The sequence below is a fragment of the Ambystoma mexicanum genome, chromosome 10, assembly GCF_040938575.1.
Source record: "Ambystoma mexicanum isolate Mex_15411 chromosome 10, UKY_AmexF1_1, whole genome shotgun sequence".
NCBI lineage: Eukaryota > Metazoa > Chordata > Amphibia > Caudata > Ambystomatidae > Ambystoma > Ambystoma mexicanum.
In genome coordinates, this window is record NC_090932.1 from 592,488,383 (window position 1) to 592,511,613 (window position 23,231).

At 44.1% G+C, this 23,231-nt stretch overlaps 1 protein-coding gene across 7 annotated transcripts in view; it reads right to left on the reverse strand.

Annotated features, from left to right (window-relative positions):
• Positions 1-23,231, reverse strand: part of KIF1A (kinesin family member 1A) — a 4,129,412-nt gene that overhangs the window by 3,665,878 nt on the left and 440,303 nt on the right. For all 7 annotated transcript variants that reach the window (XM_069618139.1, XM_069618143.1, XM_069618141.1 and 4 more), the window contains exon 4: positions 14,339-14,518. In XM_069618139.1, the coding sequence (XP_069474240.1) occupies positions 14,339-14,518 (180 nt within the window). The remainder of the gene's footprint in view (positions 1-14,338; positions 14,519-23,231) is intronic.

Genomic DNA, 23,231 nt, shown 5'->3' on the forward strand with positions numbered 1-23,231 from the left:
GATGGAAATTAGAAATGTGCACATGCTAAACGGGCACACCATAGGTTATATACCAGCAACTGCCACGTGGAAGAGGCGCTCACTGGAGTCAATTTTAGGTTACTTCTTTGTCTCAGAGGTCATTCATAGGCGCGTTAAAACTTTACATGTGATTCAAAAACCAGAAAGCAATCATAATCTGGTAACACTTTGTATTTATGGCTCAGTCAAAATCACTGCGAGTCATTGGAAACATGATATAGTCCTTGAACTGAGCAGAATCTGAATGAGACTCACTGAGCATGAGGTAAATACAATTAACAACGCCTAACAGAACGAGCACACCCAATAAGAATACCAACACTTACTTTTGAGCTTTAGAGACAAACAACAAGGCTTAAGAAATCATGCGTTTGTCTGCAAAAATCTTGATATTATGAAAAAAGCGAAAGATGAGATCGGACATTAGAGCTTGTCGTAACACACATACAAGTGTAGATATAGCTAAAATAAAATCTATAAAACAGTCATTCAAAAACTGGGTTAAATTACATCGAGGAATTATGTTGCAGAATGATGCTGAACACATGCTTTCTAAAACAAACAACAACAACACTTGTGAATTTTGGGGTCTCATTAATGAACAACAAGGCCCTCAGGCTGCTCTTCAAATGAACATGGTGACTGAGACTGATGCATTACAATCAACTTTATAAGAAGAAAGGCAATGTTGAAATCCATCACTCCCTATGGTCGACAACTGGGACTTGAAATTTCAGAGAAATTACATTTTAGAAACCATCAACAAAATAAGTACTTCACGCGCGCCGGGTTCGGATGGTTTAACCGACTTTACATTGAAACAGAATCCTCAAGCCTGGGCAGATTTTTGTTTTAATCTATTCAAGAATATCACAGTTGATTGTGCAACCCCGGTTTCCTGGAAAGGCGCAATCATCGTCCCGGTGTTCAAAAAGGGCAACTGAGCAAATCCAAAGGACTATCACCCAATCGCCCTTTTGGACGTTTTGAGTAAAATCTATGCAACTTTACTAAAACACAAGTTGTTGGCATGGAGCATCCCCAGCAAGCATTTCAACCACAGACAAACAGGATTTGTTAAGGGAGTTGGGTGTAGCCTAAATCTCCTGATTGTCAACATCATGAAGATGGATGCTATTAGAACAAAGAGTAAGATTTATCTTGCTATAATTGACTTGTCCCATGCATTTGATAGCAGTGACTGGGAAATATTGTGGTCAAAACTGATCAAGTGGAATTTCCTGACAAGCCTTCTCTTGGCTATAAAAGAACTCCACACTAACATGGAAATTAAGATCAGATTGGACCGATCTGGTAGATTGTCATCCCCCATCCAGACGCAGTGTGGAGTAAAGCAAGGCTGTCCACTCGCTTCTATCATCTTCAACCTGTTTCTTTCCGACACTAATCAGTCCATTGAAAGTGCAGTCTCAGTCCCACCAAAAATCAATGGATCCCATATAAGTCGTCTCCTTTATGCTGACAACTTAATTCTGTTGGACTTAACCTCTATTGGCCTCCAGAGAAAATTGAATGCATTAGAGAAATATGTTGTTGCAAACGGTCTGTGTATCAACACATCAAAAGCGGAAATACTCACACTTGAAAATCTGCGAGGCCCAAAGCAACGTCATCAGCAAAATTTCTGGTGGTATTTGGATAAAACTTCCTTAAACATAACAGGGCACACTAGATACTTGGGCATGCAAATCAACTCCAGTTTAAATGACGCACCCTGGGTCGAAGCAACCAAAACGAAATGCCACCAACTGGCAATTCAGGCGTTTGTACTGAACAAACAATACAGTAAATATTCACTGTTGTCGGTTTTGGCCTTTTTCTAACAGAACGCGGTTCCTGCCCTAATATTTGGAGTGGAATGTGCCTTGGCATGACCCCAGGAGCTATGGAGTACACTTGAAAACATCTTTTGGTCCAGAGTGCTGGGCCTTCTCCGAGGAACCCCCATAGCCTGCATTCGCCATGAACTTAGCCTGATATTCATCAATGCACGGGTATGTTGGAACACGCTCATCCTGTATCGAAAAATGACAATTAAAGACATTCATCCTCAATTCAAGATACTGCAGAATCCTAGAAACGCCAATAAAAACTTGGTCCTTGCATTGTGGGCAAACTGTTGCAAGGTCCTATTCGATGACCTTGATATTGACATTGATATACTACAAACACACCCTGATCATATTTAAGAAATTCTTTGGAGACGGGACTGGTGTGCGACTTGTGACCAAAGAAGAGCTCAAATCAGCATGAAAAACGTCCTATGTGAAAAAAGAGCCATAAATGTAATTAAAAACTACTGGAAAACATTTCCTGATTCGCACCATGGATGAGTATACATGAAGTTTCGTATGAATTTATTTAACACAAAAGAAAGAACAAGCCCTTGGTCAGAGGATAACAAAACTACTGCCTCCTGTAGGCTTTGTAATCCTACAGAAGAAACTCTGAAACATCTTACGCTCTTCTGTCCAGATCTTTGCCATGTGAGAACGGTGAATCTTGGATGTTTCATGGCCCAGAGCCCCTTGCTAAGCGCGGAAGACTGGTGGCAGGTGATGTTTGATGAAGCTAACAGAAAACTAACTATAACCTTAACATTCTTTTTAGAGGAGGTGCTCTCTAAGCTTTTAGGGTTGGAGGAAGAAGTATAAAAATTGCTCTTGAAACAGGAAAATCTTTAGGGACAAGGCCTTGCAATTGTGTGGCTGGGGACATATTAACACAGTCATAAAACTGTCTAGTGTATTTTTTTCTTTAACCTAACACCAGTTTGTAGCTTTTGTTTGTCTTGTTAAATGTTGTGAAATGTGATGTATAAGCTGTGAACATATTTTAAAGGTTTGTAATAAACCATTTAAAAAAAAACATGTTCAACAAGAGTTGCGTGTAGTGCCAGGTGGCAACCCCCATCGCAAACAGCCTCAGATTGAGACTATGGGCAAAAGCTGCCTGCCGTGGGGCATTGTGCGCATTGACTTTGGTTCTAATTGTCGAGATATGCCATTTCTGGTGTTAGTGGACCAATGGTCAAGGTATCCTAAGGTAGAGTTCATGGAGTCCACGTCCCTGGATGATGTTGTGTCGTTCTGGTGCTGGAGAATGTATTCACCACTCATGGACTGCCCAGAGAATTATGTCCCGACAATTGTCCTCCATTCCAGAGTGGGGGTTTCTCAGAGTTTCTGCACACACAAGGTGTTCGTCATCAAAAGGTGATCCCTGTCTGGCCACGGGCGAATGGGGAGGGAAGAGATTCATGCGCACCCTAAACAAGCTATTTCACATAGCGCATGGGCAAGGCAAAAGTGAAAGAAGGGCGCTGTACCAATTCCTGTCTGAATATCGTACAATCCCCCCCCCATTGTTCACTGGGGTACCACCAGCTGAAGCGATGTTTTGAAGGATTCCGAGAGGATTGATCCCCGAGTAAATGCCTCGCAACCGAGGGGTCATTGATGACCAGAAAATGTTTGAGAAAAGGAGGATGGCAAATGAGAGGGTGAGTGACCAGAGAGGTAGGACTATTCGTTGGAAGTTGGGGACAAAGTACTTCTGTGCTCCAGGTGTCCTAGGGGAAAAATGTCTCTGCCACAAGAGCTTCACCCATTAAAAGTTGTGGATGTACACGTGTCGATTGTTACAGTGTCAGATGGGATGGACACAGCCACTAGGAACTCTGGTTTCTTCCGCAAGCTGGTTGAGTCGATGGATGGAAGTGCAGTCATCATAGGAAGGAGACGAAGAAGCTGACCTGGACCAGGAAAGCTCCAGAGAAGATGAAAATGGTCCAGCTGACCAAGGTGGAGGTACCAGCTGGAGCAGGGACGCTTCTGAGGAGAGTGTAAAATGACGGTACCCCATGCAAGACTCCCTACATCGTCCCAACTACCTCCAGTATTCTGAAGTAGACATTCTGTCAACTTAAGAGAACAATTTTGGTAAACTGTTGTCCCCACATCTTTCGTGGTATAGGTTTGTATTTGGATATTTGTTTTTTTGATATGGTTGTTCTTTTGTAATGGAAAGAGCGGAGTGTGCTGCGTGTATCTCTTTAAGGCGACCGTGACGTGATACGTCACAGCACCTGGAAATAAAAGGGCAGCTCTGTGCCACAAGCAGGCATTGCAGCGCTGGAGAGTATTGTGTCCGTGTGCAATTACTTTCAGCAGGGGGTGGCCTGTATCTGGACACAGGCGTACACCCCCGCACAACAACCAAGACAGCCTGCTTTTGCAGGCTTTACATATAAATAGAAGTCTAGTATGCCTGTAGGAGCTTCTCTATCTCAGCGTAAGGATTTAACACCACTAATGAGGCAAGTCCAGCTTTTCAAATAAGTAGAGATGTAGCCTTTTCATTTTTCTGTGCACTGTTACAGGAGTATTGTTTAGTAAATACTTATGAAATGAGATTGCTTTGCATAACGAGCACAGCATTTCAAACTTCCATATAATGTTTGCCTCACCAGTGAGAATCATACCACCACAATGCCACCCCACTATATCAATGGTGGGGGAGAAATGTCCATGAATAGGTATTGCCGCTCTTCCTTTGTCGTCCTAGGAGAAAGAAAACCTCGAGACTGGCCAAGGAGGACGATCCGGAGACCGGGAGCTGAGACGCAAGGGGCCCAGTGTACCGCCCAATACTCCCATCAGGACCGGCGAGGAGAACCGATCGATCCGACCGGATGGAGGAAAAGATGCTGAACTGTGCCATCTATTGGAAGAAGATGAGGAAACATCCCAGGTCTTGCGAGTCCCATCAGTGAAACAGAATGGCCATCGCAAGAGGGGGGGGCTTGTGGGATGTTTTTACCCATGCATCCGAGCCCTACCTCAAAAACTGTGCAGTACTGGCATTGAAAACATCATGACGGCCAGAGCTTCCCAGAAAATGCCCAGGGAAGTGCATGAAGAATAGGCTGCCACCCATTTTGCTGATGTTATGGGCACAGAAGGGCACTGCCTAAAACCACCATTGGACTACCCACACAGTAGTCTGAAACCATTGGGCATGGCAATGCTGATTGCCAAAAGCAAACTAGAATTGTGGGGAATTCATTTTCTTAAATCCCAAAAATGGTTGCAGTACCAGTACTCACCACTATCAGAAAGCCGGCATTTTAAAACCACCAGACTTTGTGTAAAACTGAATAAATGAACCCAAAGCAGGCCAAAGAAAGACTTACTGAGAGGTGGATACAATGTAAAGTTATATTCTGAAGTGACTTGAAGGTTTATAACAAGACTGGCTGAGCTGTGGATTTCAGCAGTTTAAGTAAATTTGGACTGAAAGACACTAAAAATCTAAATGTTTAAAAGAAATGAGTGACCTACTTTTGAGTGTCACATAGGTTGCAATTGTTTAAATGTCATAGTTTTAAACTTAGAATCAGCATCCTAGCTGCATATGTAAAAAATTGTCTTGACTTAAACTGGGGAACAAAAGTGACATTAGCTGGGGCCTGGCTTAAGGAACTGAATTCTGCCCACCAGCTACCCCCGACAGGAGTTGAGACTTGCACAACAGCTGTGTTCCCAGGCCTATCTGCCTTTTGCTGCTCCCACCAAAAGGGATATGACACTTCCCTGATTGAATTACCTGGGCTCTGCAGGAAATTGAACAAAGCCCTGTCCTGACTCAGGCAAATGTTTTATTATGGGGGCTGTAAAAAGTGGCTTCCTCCTGAAGGAAAGGGGAGGAGCACTGCCTGTGAGAGCAAGCTGGCTTGGCAGAACTGGAAAAACCAGAAATTCAACCTTGTGCTGGGGGGAAACCACACCCCTGTAGCCAGAATATGGTTTTAGAAAAAGATGAATAACTCATAGAGCGGACTTGTGAAAATTATTTAAATGATACCAGAATTCTTGTGATTTTTCTGCCCACATTTTAAGAGGTTTTTAGAACCGGTGGCATGATCTGGGGGCAAGCTAGCAGTTAAGAGGGTATTACTTAAAATGTATGCATGTTAAAAATCTGACACTTCATCAATTAATGCCTGCATGCCTTGCGCACATGTGTATACATTTGGGGTAATGTCCGATATTATGAAATCAGTTAAAAAGTGCAAATGTTGCCATTTCTGAATGCAAGCTCCCAGGAAGAGCAGATTTGGACAGGGTATACCTCCTGTGATATGTGATGGGTGCATGTAATTTTAAACAAATGTGTACCTGTGCAAATATGTCTTTTGGATCAAATATAGATTGTGTGTAAAGTTGACAGGGGTGGGTTCTCTGTATCATAAACAGACCTCATCATGATGACACTTCATTTCATTCCCCCAATCAAGTGGAAGAGGATGAAGTGGCCAATGACAAGTGGAGAGGGGTAGAGCCTAGTGATGCTGCACACACACCCATTTTCAAAACACATAAAAGCAGACAGTCAGGACAGATAGGGACATTCAATTCCATTTGCTGCAACGCGCTCTGCCGGACCATACAACATCCAGAGATCCAGACTTCAAATCTATCAATCTCCAGAATCCAGAGAGGCTAGACCAGCAGAGCAGAGCTGACCCAGACCACTGTTAGCAGAACCAGAGAGCTTACCCAGATCACTGTGAAGTGCAGAGACCAGACCAGAGTCCAGTCTAAAACCTGACCAGATCCGTGGCGAGGCCCATTTAATTCAAGAATATAGTGTGAGTACCTAGCAGACTGTGCAGAACCAATCTCTTAGTTAAAATAATATAATTCAATCTATTTGAATCTAAGTAGAACTGCCTCCTAACTGTCACCTGTCATTTGTAAAGCTGTCACCTGTCATTTTCTAGTTGCTAGTTGTCTTTTTGAATTTTAACATTCCAAATCCGAAAAACTACCTTTATTTAATCGCTCATATCTCCGTAACCGTTTGTCCTAGAGACTTGCAGTAACTTTCATCTGGAAGCTGAGATCCTAGGCTGTCCTAGGACCCCAAAATGATAGTGCTAGTCCTTGTAGTTCCTCTGTAATCGCGAAAAACGCACTCGCGAATTTGCCGCGATTTGCAAATTTCTCAACGTGTGAAAACAGCAGTTTTCTTGCTTTCAGTTACCAAAAATTCGTTTAACCTGCTAGTTACTCCTAGATCCTTGCTAAAGTGAGCCTGGACTAATATTAACTTGATACCACTCACCCTGAACCTCTAGAGGGAATTAAAAGCATTTTAGCATATTTTTCACTTCATTGCCAGCACATATAAAAGCATTTTGGGCCTGTGTTTCCAACTTCTGCAGTCTAAGCTTGCTGGGGTGAACTGAATTACATTTGATTGCATTTCTGAGAACTGTGTGCTTTTCTTCCATTTCCTTGCATTGCATAAAGGGGGAGGGGATTGCCAGAGAAAAGTGATTACATTGTTTTGTTGAAATCATATTGAGTATTTTCTGTATTGCATTTTCATTCAACATTACATCCATCTGAACTTATATAAAGCATTCTCTACCACCTTCTTCTGTTCCTATTCACAAGTGTGCTAGTGCCATATTCTCCGTTGTTAATCTTTATCATATCAGATTAAGTGTGATATTCAATTATTAAATTATTATAAAGTATGATATATATATATATTGTTTAAATTATCAAATAAACCTATAAACTTGCAAAACAGAAATACTTCTTGGCTCAGTGGGATTCCAAGGGAGGGGTGTTATATAGGGGTAGTCATCCAGAACGCATGAACTGGACATAAAGATATATCAATAAGGGTTTCCATTCAGTATCCCAGACTAGGCATTGACTTAGCTGTAGTGTTGAATTGAATCCTCTTACATACTGCAGAGAACTACATATTGGAACAGAACAATATGCATCAGTCATATTGAATGGCAGAGACACTGCTACTTAGAACAATACAATAAAACCCCTGAAGAATTTCCCCGAACAATACAGAATGATGTTCAGATGGGAAAGAAACATGTCGAGTTATTTTGAGCTCCATTGATATGGTTCTTTGTTATGTATTTTTTGATTTTATGAAAATGTTTTACAGTAATCAAGTTGTGTACTTCTAATGTTATGTGTTTTATGCTCTTTAGATCAATTTTGAGTATGATATATGTTTTTACTGTATTTTTTTGTATAAGTTTCTCTTTTCACCACTTCATGGTCACGCATTTTTTTGTTCAGCGGTACCTACACTTGCTGGAGTGGTTTATATATATTGATATTAACTTTTTATGATGATTAAATTGACCTATAAATAAATATTATATTTTTGATTACCCATAACTAGTGACTATTGAATCCTTAGTTACAGTCTGAATAATTTGCTCTGTTCATATTCTACTCTGCAATTCCGACCATTTACAGCAAGCGGTCCTAGTGTTCTGCTTGTCCATAGTTATTTCCAGGGTTGACCTGCCTGCTCTCTCTCCCCTAGAGTTCCTCCTTTTGTATACACCTTTAACACTCATCATTGCAGTTTAGCCACGGCATGCTTAGAAGGATGATTTGGTGTAGCACACTACATGCTTGGCTTGCCTTTGTTTCTGATTTTCACCAAAGGCATTGTGGCCCTGGCCAAACTAGCTTGATTAATCCACACAGGTAGAGGGACACCGAAGTGGGTGCTTGGTGGTGGCTCTTTCACTGTGGTAATTAGATAATACCAACAGAACAGTCCATAATGGGGATTGGTTGGCCCCAAGTCTCCTTGTTATATTTTTTAACAGCCGTGGAGTCTTTCTGCTTTCGAACTACATTGGAAGACAGAAAATATGCACACTTTACCACTTTGCGTTATTGGCTCCTTGCATCTGTTATTTGCACAGAATTCCTGTTAAAACCAACAGTTTTGGCTCTTAGATAGGAATTTGCCAGGCAGTGTCATAATATGCACATGTGTTAATATTTGCCAGTTGCTAATGGTTAGGCAGTACCATTGGGGCAGTGTCTGGAAAATGCATCTCCTATGCCTGCACGCAAGCCACAACTGTTGGCTTTGTCAGTTCCTGTTTTGAAAGGTCACAGCCCACCTGGGGCTTCTTTGAGGTGGCCACAATTAGGTGACAGTGATGCAGCTATTTATCTTGGCAAGATCTCTTATTTAAGATGTTCAATTGGGGCTAAAAAACGCCAGTGTAGAAAGTTGCCCAGTGATCAAAATTCATTCAAAACCTTCCACCCATCACTTTTTTTAATATCGATTTTCATTTAGTCTCTGAGTTGGATCTGATAAGTGTTAGAAGTGATGTGCTGATGTTATGACTATTTGTTATCTAAGAAGGGACTTCTCTTGAACTCTTATTTGCCAAGGTGGGTGTTGTGCATATCACATTTCTTTTAGCATTATGCCACAAGGTAGACTTCAAAAACAATGTCACCAACCACTCTTGTGGTAATCCTCAGACTTTTACTGTTGCATGGAAAACTGCCATCCGTATGGGCTTGTGGTGCTGTCTCTGGGTGAACTGCTGCACCATTCTGGGTTTTTAATAGATGGTTGTCCGATATAAAAGCACGAAATAACTACATTTTAAACTTTGCATCCTTATTATGGTGCAACATCACAGTTCACTGCAAAGCTGCATATGATTGCGTCCACAGAAATGGCCATTTTTCAATATTATCTTTGCAGCGTCCGTAATGCAGACATTACAATGTGTGGCGTTGGGGTGTGGTTGGTGTATGATAAGCAAAGTCAGTTGCTAGTGCTAGGTGTGGGTCAAAATGAAGCTTGACCTTGTGGAATAACACAACATTGCACTTTTTCTATGTTTCACTGAGCCATTTCCATTATCTGCGCCTTTACATTATTCATTTTACAGCAGCATTAACTGTTGATTGAAGGATAGAAGTTGTTTTCACAAGTGTTTTCAATAATTCAAATGTTTGGAGCAGAAGTGCATGCTGTTTCTCCCGCCTTCTTTACCCGCAGGAAGTTCACAAAAAAGCAGTCACGAGTGATTGACACAGTGGCAAGGCAGCACAGCTTTATGTTCAACCAATAGGGGAGACTTTCGATGTTCTGGCAGAGGGAATCTTTCCGCTCTTTTTTTGAGGGTAGGTCCGGGGCGGTTTTATTGTCTGGCCCCATACTATTGTGCATGGCAAGTCTTACACATGTATGAAATGTATGTCACGTTACAGTTATATCGTAACCATATATTATTTTTTAGTGTAGTGAGGGACGATGCTTTGTGATGCCACTTGCTGTGATGTCACTTGGGGTGGGGTGAAATGACATCACTTCCTGTGGTGTCATCGGGGAGGTCACACGTCGGGTGATGTCACTTCCACTACCCCAGACATTTTGGTGAAGTGACATCCCTATATGGCCGTATTAACGCCTTCCACTTTTTGGGGATCGAGATGAAGACCCCAGTCGTGAAATACAAACTCGAAGAAATGCACTTTGGACTGCAAGAAACAGCTCTTTTGTTGGTTGAAAAGCAAACATGTTTTAGATGAGGAAACAGCGCCATTAACCTTGGAAGGTGCTCAGTTTCTGATGCAGCATGGATTTGCACTTCATCGCTGACATTGAGGACTCCAGGGAGCCCCGCCAGCACCCTTCTGATGGTATGCTAACACATTGGCCACTGAAGATACTCTGAAGCTAAGCCTCTTGTACTAAAAAATCCCAATGTGGGAGGAAAATAAGGCGATGGCCCTCAAGTTGACATGAAGCGGAACTAGATGGCAATGGGCATTCAGATCAGTGGTTGAGCAAATGGTTGCACTCTATAGGTCGACCATATTATCATCCAGGGTGGGGGCAAGTTGTCTTTCCTGTCGAATGGCCCTCTTCAGAAGCCACATGTACAGACAGACGCGAACCTCAACCAACTGTTTGGGTTTGCAAGCCACTATGATTGGGAAACTCAGTGATGGCCCCTCAATATTCTCAATAATGTTGGGCATTTTAAATTTTTGAAGTTCGGTCTGGACTTTCTTCAAGAGGTGAAATTAATTCTCCTTTGTCGCAAAGCTACCGTTTGAACAGAGGAATACATATGAAACCGCACTTCCTGACCCTTCAGGCACTCTATGCCCTGGATGAGCTTTCCTATGTCCTCCTGGTGAACTTGGTATACAAAATGGACCAGGCCCAAATCTTCTGCTATGTTTCAAATAAGTAGTGTATCTTTTGCTGCTAGCATCACATAGAATGTGCCAAGTGTCAAGGAGCGGTCCTGCATTACCTGAGTGTATACGGTTTGCATATGTTGGCGCGAACTGCCGCAGACATCGCAGGTCATGTGTCGCTCCTCTGAATGTTGAATCTCAAGAGGTTGTGGGCAACTGCTGTTTTTAGCACAAGGGGGTCTTGGAAGAGATGGCATGAGTCTCCTTCACTTGAAGTGTTTAAACAGCACTTCCATGCGTTTTGCTCACGTTGTGGCCAGTTCATGCGCACCGCCCAAGTCCTTGATCCTCTGCAATGAAAGAACTGGTTCTTTGAGGTTCTGACAGTGTAATTGTAATGAGGCACTTTCTAAATGATTTGCCAACTTTTTCAATCAGTCTCATCACTCAACCCACAAGACCTAGACAGCTTGCAAAGCTTGCCATGATTGGCATCAAGAGATTCTGTCGGCATTGGTGAGCTTGTTGGAGGCAGCATCTTTCATAGTCACTGTTGACAAATGGCAGAAGTAGGCCTACAGGCCTTCCTGCAGAGTTTCGAAAATCTGGTAGACCTCACCTTGAGCATAGAATAGAACATTTACTTTTTAGCATCATCCTCATCGTTGCGTGCCACGATGAACAACATCTCCAGGTGCTCAACCTAAAGGTCTCATCATGGGCCTAGCATGGCAACCTCAATGGCATCAAACTCAGGCACAGGGTTCCCGGGAAGCACCCAGTGGATTTTGCGTGCCAGGAGTCACAAGATGGCCACTTGATGGGAGCAAAATGTGTAGTCCCCAATTGTTTATATCGCGCTTTTCTATTTTGATCTCCCCCTTTTTTTTGGGCTACACCACCAGGTTCCACTGATGTGCAGGGGCACAGCTTGTACCCCCAGAGTGTCATTACCTCAGCATGCTCAGGAAGCGGTGAGCAGAAGTGTTACTACATCACGGTGTTGCCACGGCACCAGAGTGGTGAGTGGGCAGCCGGGTTGATGAGAAGAGTGGGAGGCGCTGCACCTTCATTGCTAGTTGTTACGGCGCTGCGGGTGAGTATCCAGAGCGTGGTCTGGCTCGCCTTACCTGTGGCGTTAATAACGTGTGGCGACACACATTTCACAGGTGTGGGACTAGCCCCGCATGCAGCAGCAACCCCTTTTATTCTTAGTGTGACGTTTGCAGATTGTGGACATCCAAAGTCATAACACCTGATCGATTGAGCACAGGTGCACGCTGCTGCAGGCTATTCTCTAGCCCTGAAAGCAGTGCATCTGCTCTGCGCTTCACTACCTGTTCCTAATTCACAAAGATTGCTTGCTTGGCTCTAGCCTACACCATCAATGCATGGACCCTACCCTGCAAAGCAATATCTTACGCTAAATCACCAAACGAACACCAATGTAGTAGCACCGTACTACTGATATATGAACATTTGAGATACCTTAAAATAGGACACCGACACATAATAGATAACGCAAATAAGTCGGCGTTTCTGCGCATTTCGATGCAAATGCTTTTTTCTCGAGAATTTCACAGAGATGGAATCTTTGAAGGCCAGTTCCCAGCAACCACGTGGTTGCCGAGGGAGGGCCTGCCATACATTAGTATCCTGGCACCAATGTTAGCAAGGGGGCTGGACCACGCATCCTTGCACTATTGTCCAACCCCTCCTGAAATGCAGAGGTCACCTTTAAGACAGGTGTAACAATGTTAGCAGGTGCCACACTTAGATGGAATTCTTAACTTTAGCTTCTGTCACATCTAGATAGAAATGTGAATGTTAGCATGTGCCACACTTAGATGAAATTCTTAACTTTAGCTTCTGTCACATCTAGATAAAAATGTGAATGTTAGCATATGCCATACTTAGATGAAATTCTTAACTTTAGCTTCTGTCACATCTTGCCAGTCAAGTGGCACAGCAAGCAGAGCACTCTGGCACAGCAAGTAGAGCACTCGCTTTGACATGAGCACCACACACCTGAGGGTTCGTAGCACTATATAAATGCCAAATTATTATTATCTAGATAGAAATGTGAATATTAACATCTGCCACACTGAGATGGAATTCTTAACTTTAGCTTCCATCGCATCTAGATAGATGTGAATGTTAATGTCTGCCACACTTTGATGGAATTCTTTAATTTAGCTTCCGTCACATCTAGATAGAAATGTGAATGTTAATATCTGGCACACTTAGATGGAATTCTTTAATTTAGCTTGCGCGCATCTAGACAGGATTGTGAATGTTAGCATGTACCACACTTAAATGAAACTGTGTGTGATGACAGGTGCCGCACTTTGATAGAATCGTGATCACTGGCCTGCCTCAGAATCGTGATCACTGGCCTGCCTCACGTCTAGACAGAATACTGAAGATTAGCAAGTGCCACACTCGGATGGAATAGTGAATGATAGCAAGCATCAAACCTAGACACAATTGCAAGGACAGCAATACCAACTAACCAATCCACTAACAATTTCATCCCTCTGCATACACCTCTCAAACTCTAACCAAACACAACCACAAACCTAAACACCGCAATCCGCACAAACGTCACTACACTGCAACAACAAAACAAACCAAACATAGACTTGCACAACAGCACATGACGAATACTGACCGTAAAACACCCCAAGCCCAGCCAACGGACCCACCAGGCTGAGGCTGCCATCAGCACATCACTGCTCTCTTGCACTTTTGCAGCTTATTCCCACTAACTCACCCCCCCTTCTCTCTTTTTCAGAGACGCCAGAGCGCCAGGGGACCACTCCGGTGGTGATAGTGCGCGGTACAAATATCCTTTAACATTAACATAAAGAAGTGACCTGCACATTTCAGCAATGAGGGCAAATGAAAAAAGCCAATTCTCTGCGATTTTTATATTTGAGTACATTTTTGAGAATCTGCCTAGAATGGGATTATGGAATGGTAGTTTGTTACATTTCTTACTGCAATCTAGAATGAAATTGGAAAGTGATAATAGGAAGCCTCGGCCTCCCATACCATTGAACCCTGACCCACGTAGCTCTGCCAATCTACCTCACGTGTGACCTGCTGAACAATATATTATTAGAGAACAGCATACCCAAAAATGCACACCCTAATATTTCCATACTGAGAGCCAAACACCAAACCTCACATTTAGAAATCAATTCTGACCTACAGCACTCCTTTGGTGCTAGAACACATGCAGTCAGAGATATTCACGGGCAACATGTTTTTACCAGTGGAATGATGCCTTGCTGGTCCGTTTCTTGTTTCCCCATCATTGTGTAGGACTTGCCTGCCCCCGTCTGGCCGTAGGCAAAAATGCATACATTGTAGCCTTCGAAAGCATGCTGCAGCATCTCTTCACCGATGTCCTGGTACACCTGTCTCTGTGATGCAAAGCTGAAGTCCTGCGGCTGAAAAAAAAGAGGGGTAAGAGAGGAATGTGAAAAGGAAGGAACGTTTGGAAAGGTGAAGGAAGGTAGATAGTGAGAAAGAAAGTAAATAATAGGTGTGCATGGGTGCGGTACGGTACGGGAGAAAGAACGATATGGGGGTGGGCAGAGGAAGCCATGGAATGAAAAAGGGACGAGAAACATATGAGAGAGATAGCGATGAAAGATGCAAAGAGAGACGATAAAGTAAGGAATGTAGCCGAGGGACGAAGGCAAGAGTGCACATGAGATGGCGTGACAGATGAAGAAGAACACGGGTTTAGGAATAGCAATAAAGATGACAGGAGAGGTAACTGAGTGAAAGTAGAGGGAATGGAGGCCAGACGAATAGAGTGAAAGGGTAAGAAAGAATCATAGAGATGCAAAGAGAAAAGCGTGGCATAAAAGAAACTAAAAAGCGGCAACAACAAAAAGCTACATCATAAAGAAAGAAGGAGAGTAAAAAGAAAAGGAGACACCAAATAAAGAATAGGCGTTTATAGCTGGTAATGGAGCGCCATAGATTTGATTACGACAGCTGTTTCTTCCTCAATGTCCGGAGTGGCATTTTTTTATTTGAGTCGGATCACCTTTTCTTTTTCAGGAACAGATCTTTCGCTGTTTTTGTGCTTTGCACGCATTGCGTTTGAACAAAAGTGTTTCCCATAATGAAAATCAAAGACCCAGATTGCCGACCTGAGTGATAGCGAACTCGCAGCCTGCTACTACGTGATGTTTGAACTGAGACTAGCACAGGGGCAACGCGCTGATCTTAGAGACAAGACCACACAGAGTAACAGAAGTTCGAAACCCGGATCCGCGCTTAGAATTTGATCTCAGATAAAAATAAATAAAATAGGTATTGGATACTTACAAAAATATATATATATATATTGGATGGTTACTGCTCTTGCTTTACCCAGGCCATACATTTGAGCATGAAAGCTGTAACTATGGCATACATTTGCTGTCATTCAAATGGAGTTTATTTTGACATCAAATATATTGGCTGAGGGGGTCATGTCTGGGAAGGTACAGCCAACCAAGGACTTGGATTTTGGCAGTAGGGCCGTCCATGTCTCTATTCTCCGCTGGCTTACCGCCACCCTAACCCAGCAATCCATAGCGGGTTAGGGCTATTGGCTAGATGACCCCCTGCTGTGTTTCTGCTTTCAGCTACTAATGTGTTCCCTGAGATGTTGGCTGTCTGACTCCCTAGGGGTCTTCTAACTGGCCCTTACTTAGCCTCGTTCAGTGTTCTAGGGAGTGCATGGATGGTGCCTCCTTTTGCACAGTTCACATTTCTCAGCTCGCATGCACAGTCTCACCTGGCCCTCTTCCACAGTGGTCTTCCATGATGCTCTCCTCCCCACCACTCTACTGGCCGTCGTATCTCTCACTCCGGCTCTTGACCTCCGCCATCAGATGTTCTCTTATTTTCCTTCTCTTCCTTCCTCCTACCGTTCTCCCCAACTACTACCCTCCAATTAACAGCATAGCACTCTCTCCAATGTTACCTCTCCTCCATACTACTTCACCTCCTTGTTAGTACTACCTCTCCACTAAAACTGCTACCTCACTGTGCCTACCACTACTCCGACTCTTTTACTACTGCTTCGCTCCCCCTCCACCACTATACCACTACTACTATTCTTTCTCTCCTCGACTACTACCGGCTACTATCACTACAAATACCTCTTCTCCACTACTACTACCACTACCTCTACTTACAACTACCGCTAGCTGCGCTACTCCTGCTCTACCACTATTTCATTCACTCCTCACACTCAGACTACTCCACAGACCGTTCTCCAAACACTTCCGCACTTTTTTCACACTCTTCTCCTCTGGTCTCTCGGCGTCCTCCTCCACCCAACTACAACCTACACTCCACCATCCCCAACTTTCCTTTTAAATAGCCCTCCCCTCCCAGGATTGACCCACGTACCCTGGCCAATTTCTTACCTTGCTTGAAGGGTGTGGCAGGAAGGGGATTGGGGAGACTTGAAATGGGATTTATTCCCTGCAGCCTTGCTGCATCCCTGGGAATAAGGAAAACGTGGTTTCCAGGGAACTGTTGCCACTAGCTGGGTGGCCTTTATGGAGATCCTTTTTCATTAAATCGAATCCCTGGTGGTTACAAGCAGAGGCTCCAGCATGGGCTCCAGAAGATGCAGTCTGCTGGAGCTGCACTTCTCTCCAGGATGATGCGCTGACCCGCGGTTCTAGTGCGGCATACCCCTGTCTCCACCTACTCCTCTCTGCACCAACACTCCAGGACCTTGCAGTAGTCAGCAGCTTGCTGCAGGTGTGGGTCCAGCTCCTGCAACTTCAAGAAAGGAGGGCCTGGGAGAGGGTCCGCCCGCAGCCATTGTGACACCTTAGCTGGTGTTGGGGGACGGGCCTTGTCACACATTTATCTAATATGTTTTGTGCTTTAGAATACATAATTTTGTTGTTGTATTCATGTATTTGTTACATAGTTCTGCATTACTTTGTCTTATCCCTCACTGATGATCCTTTTGCTTTAATTCCCTTTTTCTTTAGAGTTCACAAGACAATATTAAGATTTTGTCCAATGTCATCTCTTCAAAGTTCCTCCGGCAAATGTTGGCCAGTGGTAGCTGAGCTGGTGCCAAGCATATGCTGGGCTGTTAATAAATCATCACTGTCATGGAAAGCACACCTGTGAGGTATTGCCATCTGGAAAGGGTCTAGAAGCCCTGGCATTTTTTACTTTAAAATAAAAATAAAAGAATGCAGGAAATTCAATCCCAGAAAGGGTGCTCTGCTAAACAAACCCTGCCTTTCCCAAAGCTCCCTGCCAAAGGCATAGCCTCTGCCCTGCTGCGTTAGTATCCTCATCTACAGCACCTACTCTTCAGGGATGCAGAGAAGGTGCAAAGGTCACATGAACCCTTTTAACAGTTGATGTGGCATCCAAGTCACTTCAGCACAGATGCTACATTTACAGTCTGCACCCCCTGTTGCAAAACTACATAAATATGAGGAATGACTATCCTGGTGGCAGTGTAATCTTTAAACATAAACTATAACAGAGTTTGGGGTATGATGGCTATTAATGATTATTAAAGCCACATTTGATTTGTATCATACATGTGTCAACACTGCGCCCAGGACAGCTGTGGAAGGGTTGTGTGTATTCTGGTCAGACAGCTTGTCCCTGTGATCCAGCAAGAAAGGAATTGTACAGAGTATGCCCCTCTTTTGATCCTTTCCAAGGTCAGGTACCACATCTCTCCAGCAGGATAACCCCCAGCAGGAGTTGTACTGAGAAGTTGGAATCAAAGTGCACATCCTTCACAGAAGGAACAACATCACACAAGGGTGTTGAATACCAAAGGGCCTTTGATGCTATGGGTCTGAGAAGTGTACAGGGTTAGTGCACACAGTGCAAGCTCAATACATTTGGGGAAGGATTCCACAATCTTGTTTCTCTCTGCACTGCTCCTTCCTTCCGGTCTCCTCCACTCCCTTTAGCACAAAGCACTTTGAGTATGGAAAAAGAAGTCCAAGACCACTTGTCACAGGGACAGAGATTGGACCTCTTAAAGCAGTTTTGCTTTTGCCCAACCACATGTGGGCATTTGCCTATAAAAGAGGGGGTTTTCCACCCGTTCTTTGATTAACTTTAGGAATCACTTTGGACCTTCAAGAAGAATTATTTTGGGAGAGTTGACCTTTCCAGAGCCCTATGCCAGTGAGGTGAAGATTAAATTTGTTTGTTTGTTTATTCACTTTTATTGCGCACCAGACCCGTAAGTAACAGGGCGCAGTAAGAAAATGCAAAGCTTACATAGTTACAAGAGATACAATATATACAATAAAGGCTTACATAGTATCCGTAGTTATAAAATATACACGATATACAATAAAGATTTATGTGGTTAGAAAAATATGCAATGTACAAATATACAGGTTACCGAGAGGCACAAAGTTTAAATGAGAATATAAAGTCGAGTGAGACTCCATTGATCAAGGTACGAAATAGACCTAAAGGTAGGCGACTAGGGGTCGGTGGAAATGAGGTATTTGATGACATTTTTTCGGCAAGCTCTGCTCCCCAACCATTACCATGCACTTTGGGGCGACCTTCCTCTCTGCCAGCCACACCAATACCCAGGACCTCACTTGTGGTGAAGTACGCCTGCAGGTTTGGCCAGCCTCCCCAGTGTTGGGTGAAAAGAGAAAAGAGAAAAATGACTCCTCTTGTCGCTAAACTCCTGGATTGATACTCCCAACATCCTAAGAGCTAGAATAGCCAAGATCCCAGTTGATCACCACAGAACCACTTTTGAACATCGTCAAACCCATACAACACTGTTCAAATCACCAGGACCCGCTGGTGCTGCTTTTGTCACCCTTGAACTTTAAATCTCTGTCGCTGCATCTTCTAACCGGTTTCGCACAAGATATATCCTTTTCCAGACATTGGGCCTCATTACGAGGTTGGAGGTAGCCTTACCGGTAAAACCGGGAAGGCTACCTCCAAACCGGCAAGAAAATCTGGCACCCACGAATGGGCAATTACCGGGGTATTCCGGCGCCGCCGGAACCGGTAATTGCCTTTTCGTGGGTGCCGGTGCTGGTAGATCCCCATTCCCATTTGAGCCATTTGAGGTTAATTTCCGTGCCAGTGCTACAGGCTTGCTGTGCTCGCGGGTGCTTTTCATTTCGCCAGGCAAGGCCTGGCAAAATGAAAGGCACCCGCGAGCACACTCAGAGTTTGCCGGTCCGGTAACAACAGTACCAGTAAGCTTACCAGTACCGTTGTATCCGGACAGGCAACCTCGTAATGGGGCCCATTGTGATTATTGATTGCCTTTCATCCCTATTTATTACCCAGAGTTCTGTATCCTTATACGCTTGCATATTTTGTTTTTACACAGGTATGTTTGTGTGGTGGTGTTCTAGTTTAGTTATTTATTCCATTTATGATTTTCTTACAGAGGTACATACACAGCATTCATCGTACAACAAACTTGGAAAGCAAGGGAGCTAGACATCTTATTACTCTTCATTGCTTGGAGGTAGATGTGCTAATTGATCATCAAATCAATTTCTGAACTAATCCCCAATACCATTAAGCACACTCATGTTCCCAAATTCATACAGTTGGTTACCCAATTCCGGCAGCTCCCGAGGTAGTTTTAGACTTCGCAGGAAAGTTTAACAGTAACTATGGCCTTTCTATTGGCATTGTTAGTCCCACCTCTTGTAGCCAAATACGACTTGAGTCTAGTCTATGGCCCTCATTACGACCCTGGCGGAGGACCATGGTGCAATTTGCACCATGGTCCATGGCGCAAAGCTGCCAACTCCGCCATGGGGGTTGGCGGACTTACCGCCCCATTCCGAGGTTGGCGGGGCGGTAAGTCCCCAATCCCCATTTACCCTTCCCCATTCCCATTTTTGCCCCATAGGGTATAATGGGAGTGGGGAAGGCGTTAATTACGCCACCGTAAATTACGGTGGCGTAATTAACAACAAGTCCCGTAGCGCCATGGATTTTTCCGCCTGCGAAAAGCAGGCGAAAAAATCACCATGGCGCTACGGGAACTCGTAGTCTGGCGGAAAAGTACGCCATGCTTTACGCCGGCGTAAAACCCTTTCCGCCAGGGTCGTAATGAGGGCCTATATGTCCCTAGGCCTACTGGCCCGTGCATTAGTGCTGCATATTTTTCAGCCAGGTTGTAATAGTACACCAAGTCTTTCATCCAGGGCTCATCCTCCGGTGGGCCCTTCCCACCCCATTGCACAGCCACAAATCTCGTGGCTACAATCGTCGACTGGATTCAGGAACCTTGTTTCCTCAATGGATTCCTTCTTAAATAGGCTAAGTAGCCATAACTTTGGATTTCTCTGTATAATGCAGCCCATTATTTCCGTCACCTTATCCCTGACCCCAACCCATAACAGTTGCATAAAATCTGCTCACCATTACATCTGGGTCAGCAAGCAGATACTTCTGAAATCCATTTGTGCAGTGCATGGAGTGTGCGGTATAATTGATGGAGGCATTTGAAGTGAATGAGTTTAAGGCCCTGATTCAGTGATATTCTTCTGCTTTTTGGCACACCCATTTCCATTCTGAGTCGTGAAGGGGATGTCACAAAACAGCGTCCCACCTCCTTCTATTCGGAACCTCAAGCAAACCCCTGCTTCTCTGAATATTGGCCACTGCAGGAGCTTTGATATATCGGGAGGCAATCGCATGAACGATCTCTGAGCTTTTGAGTTCCTGGGGTAAGCCTTGGAACAATTACTTTAGTGCTAATTTGAACCTGTTGTATAGGAAGATAGTTACGCTATTAACAGCACCTCTCTCGCATAGCTGTTCAAGAGTTAGAAATTCCCCCTCCCTAAACAGGTCCCCTATGGTTGATAGCCCTAGCACTCTAAATGTATGTGTATTTGTCTCTCAAACTTGAAAGCCAGACCGCCAGGCGTGTTGGAAAGCAGGAGCAGTGGCAAATACGGTATATCTGCTCTGGCTGCGTTGGCAGCGATGTGCAGTGCCCTGCGGGCGAAGCTCAAAGACTTCATAACCCCCCTGGTGGTCTTAACTGATCCCACTCAAGGGCCCCTGGAGGAGAGGGGTGTAACCAAACTCTGACTGTGTGGGTGTGCAGTATGGCACTATGGTCCCCAAACCAGCCAATTGCCTATTGAGCCCCAGCCACCCAGAAGTATTGCTGCATATCAGAGACCCCTAGCACTCCCTACTTGTAAAGACTTGAGGGGTTCGCTGTAGTTGTGCCCCCTACACATTTGGGGTAGAGGCACAGAGCACCCCTGCCAAGGTTCGCTATATGGTAGTATGAACGAGCAACCCAAGGCTGAGACTCTTAGGCAGAGATGCAGGCTGGTTCTTAAGTATATTGAATCCCCAAGCTCCGACAAAGGAATGTCCACACACTATGTCATGTGCTAGCTACATGAGATGTTTTTTTTAATAAAATAAGGTTCAGATAAATATATAGATTAAAAAATAACACACTCTGTACTCAGGTAACACAATCCTAATAATAAGTATGTACACATCTAAGTAGTACAATTTACTTTTGATTCAATTTAGAACACTGCTGGCATTTATTAAAAAGCATAGAAATGATCAATCATTGGTTAATGACAGATATTACTGCAGAAAGGCAGATTAGGTTAGACACATTGGCAGAATGCTTTCCCTAAAGCAGATACACAATACTATGTGAGGATCCCACCGCCCCCAACTGGGCAACCTGTAAGGGAAACGTTAAGGTGTATTTTATCTTCTATATTACAGCCCAGTCCAAATATGTTCAATAATGCTCCGCTTCTTTTTCTACAGGACACACTACCCCGAAGTACCTGGGAAGCAACAGGACAACAGGATCCAAGACACATCTGGGACCTCTGAGTGATTCCAGAGGATGGAAGATACTCTTTCTCGTCACAGTGGCAGGTGAAGTGGTAGAGTTTCTTGTCTTTACTCGATGATACCCCTTGAGGATTGACCTCTCTTGGAAGGAATCGTCCCTAGGATGTCAACAAGAAGAAAGGAACCAAGCAGTGTCAGAAAGGCAGCACTTTCGGTCTTCATGGTGGTCGCCGTTGGTGGGCCATTACTCCGGCTGTGGATGTCCCACGAAGGTGAAGCCTGACATGGACCTCGACAAGGCCTGGCTGACGATAAGACCCTTGGTGGCCTTGAATGACTTTCGTTGGCGATGGGTGCAGTAGTAGAAATAGGTGTTCGGGTTTCGGGATTTTGTGGTTTACCGACTTTCGGTTCTGTGCTGCAGCCGCAGAACAGGCCTCAGGATGGCTATTGAAAACCTGAACATTCTAGTCTATTATATTCTAATATATTTTTGTACAGCGCCAACTCGCCAGCAGGCCTCAGAGTGCTCAACAAACAATACAGACAAAAAACAGATAGAAAGATTGACCGAGGGTCACAGTCCGGGAGGAGTCAGTGGAGGGTAAGTGGTGGCAAAAGCTTACATGACACCTACGTCAAACAGATGGGTTTTGAGTGCTTTCCTAAATTGAGCAGACAATGGCAATTGTCTGATGGATAGGCAGAGATTATTCCAAATTCTTGGCCCCCAGGCATCAAAGCTCAGATCCCCATATCTCTTCAGTTTAAAACAAGGTTGTAATAGGCGATCTCTATCATTAGAACGCAAGGTTCGTCTGTATGGCAATCTCTTGATACGCGACTGAAGGTAACTGGGGGCAGTGCCAGCAAGGCACTTGTAAACTAGGCAGGATGCTTTAAACTGGACCCCTTCACGAAGGGGAAGCCATTGCAGTTTCCTTAGAGCGTGGGATACATGGTCTCTGCGTCCTAAGCCACACACTGCTCTGACAGCTCAGTTTTGGATTGTCTGGAGCTTTTTTACATTGGCCATTGTAGTGCCAACCAGTAAGCCGTTGCAATAGTCGATCTTTGAATTGATAGTTGCTGTTGCTATTAGGGCTCTGTTGCCTTCTGAGAGGTAGGGTCGGATCTGCCACAACAAATATGTTGTGTAAGTACAGCTGGTACTTATATTAGCAACTTGCATTTTAAAATTTAAGTTGCTGTCAAAGACCACGCCAAGTGTCTTGATGGAACTGTGGAGACATGGGCGGTGGCTCCTCCAACTAAGAATGTTTCATATCGAGGTTTGAGGGTCTTAAGTTTGGC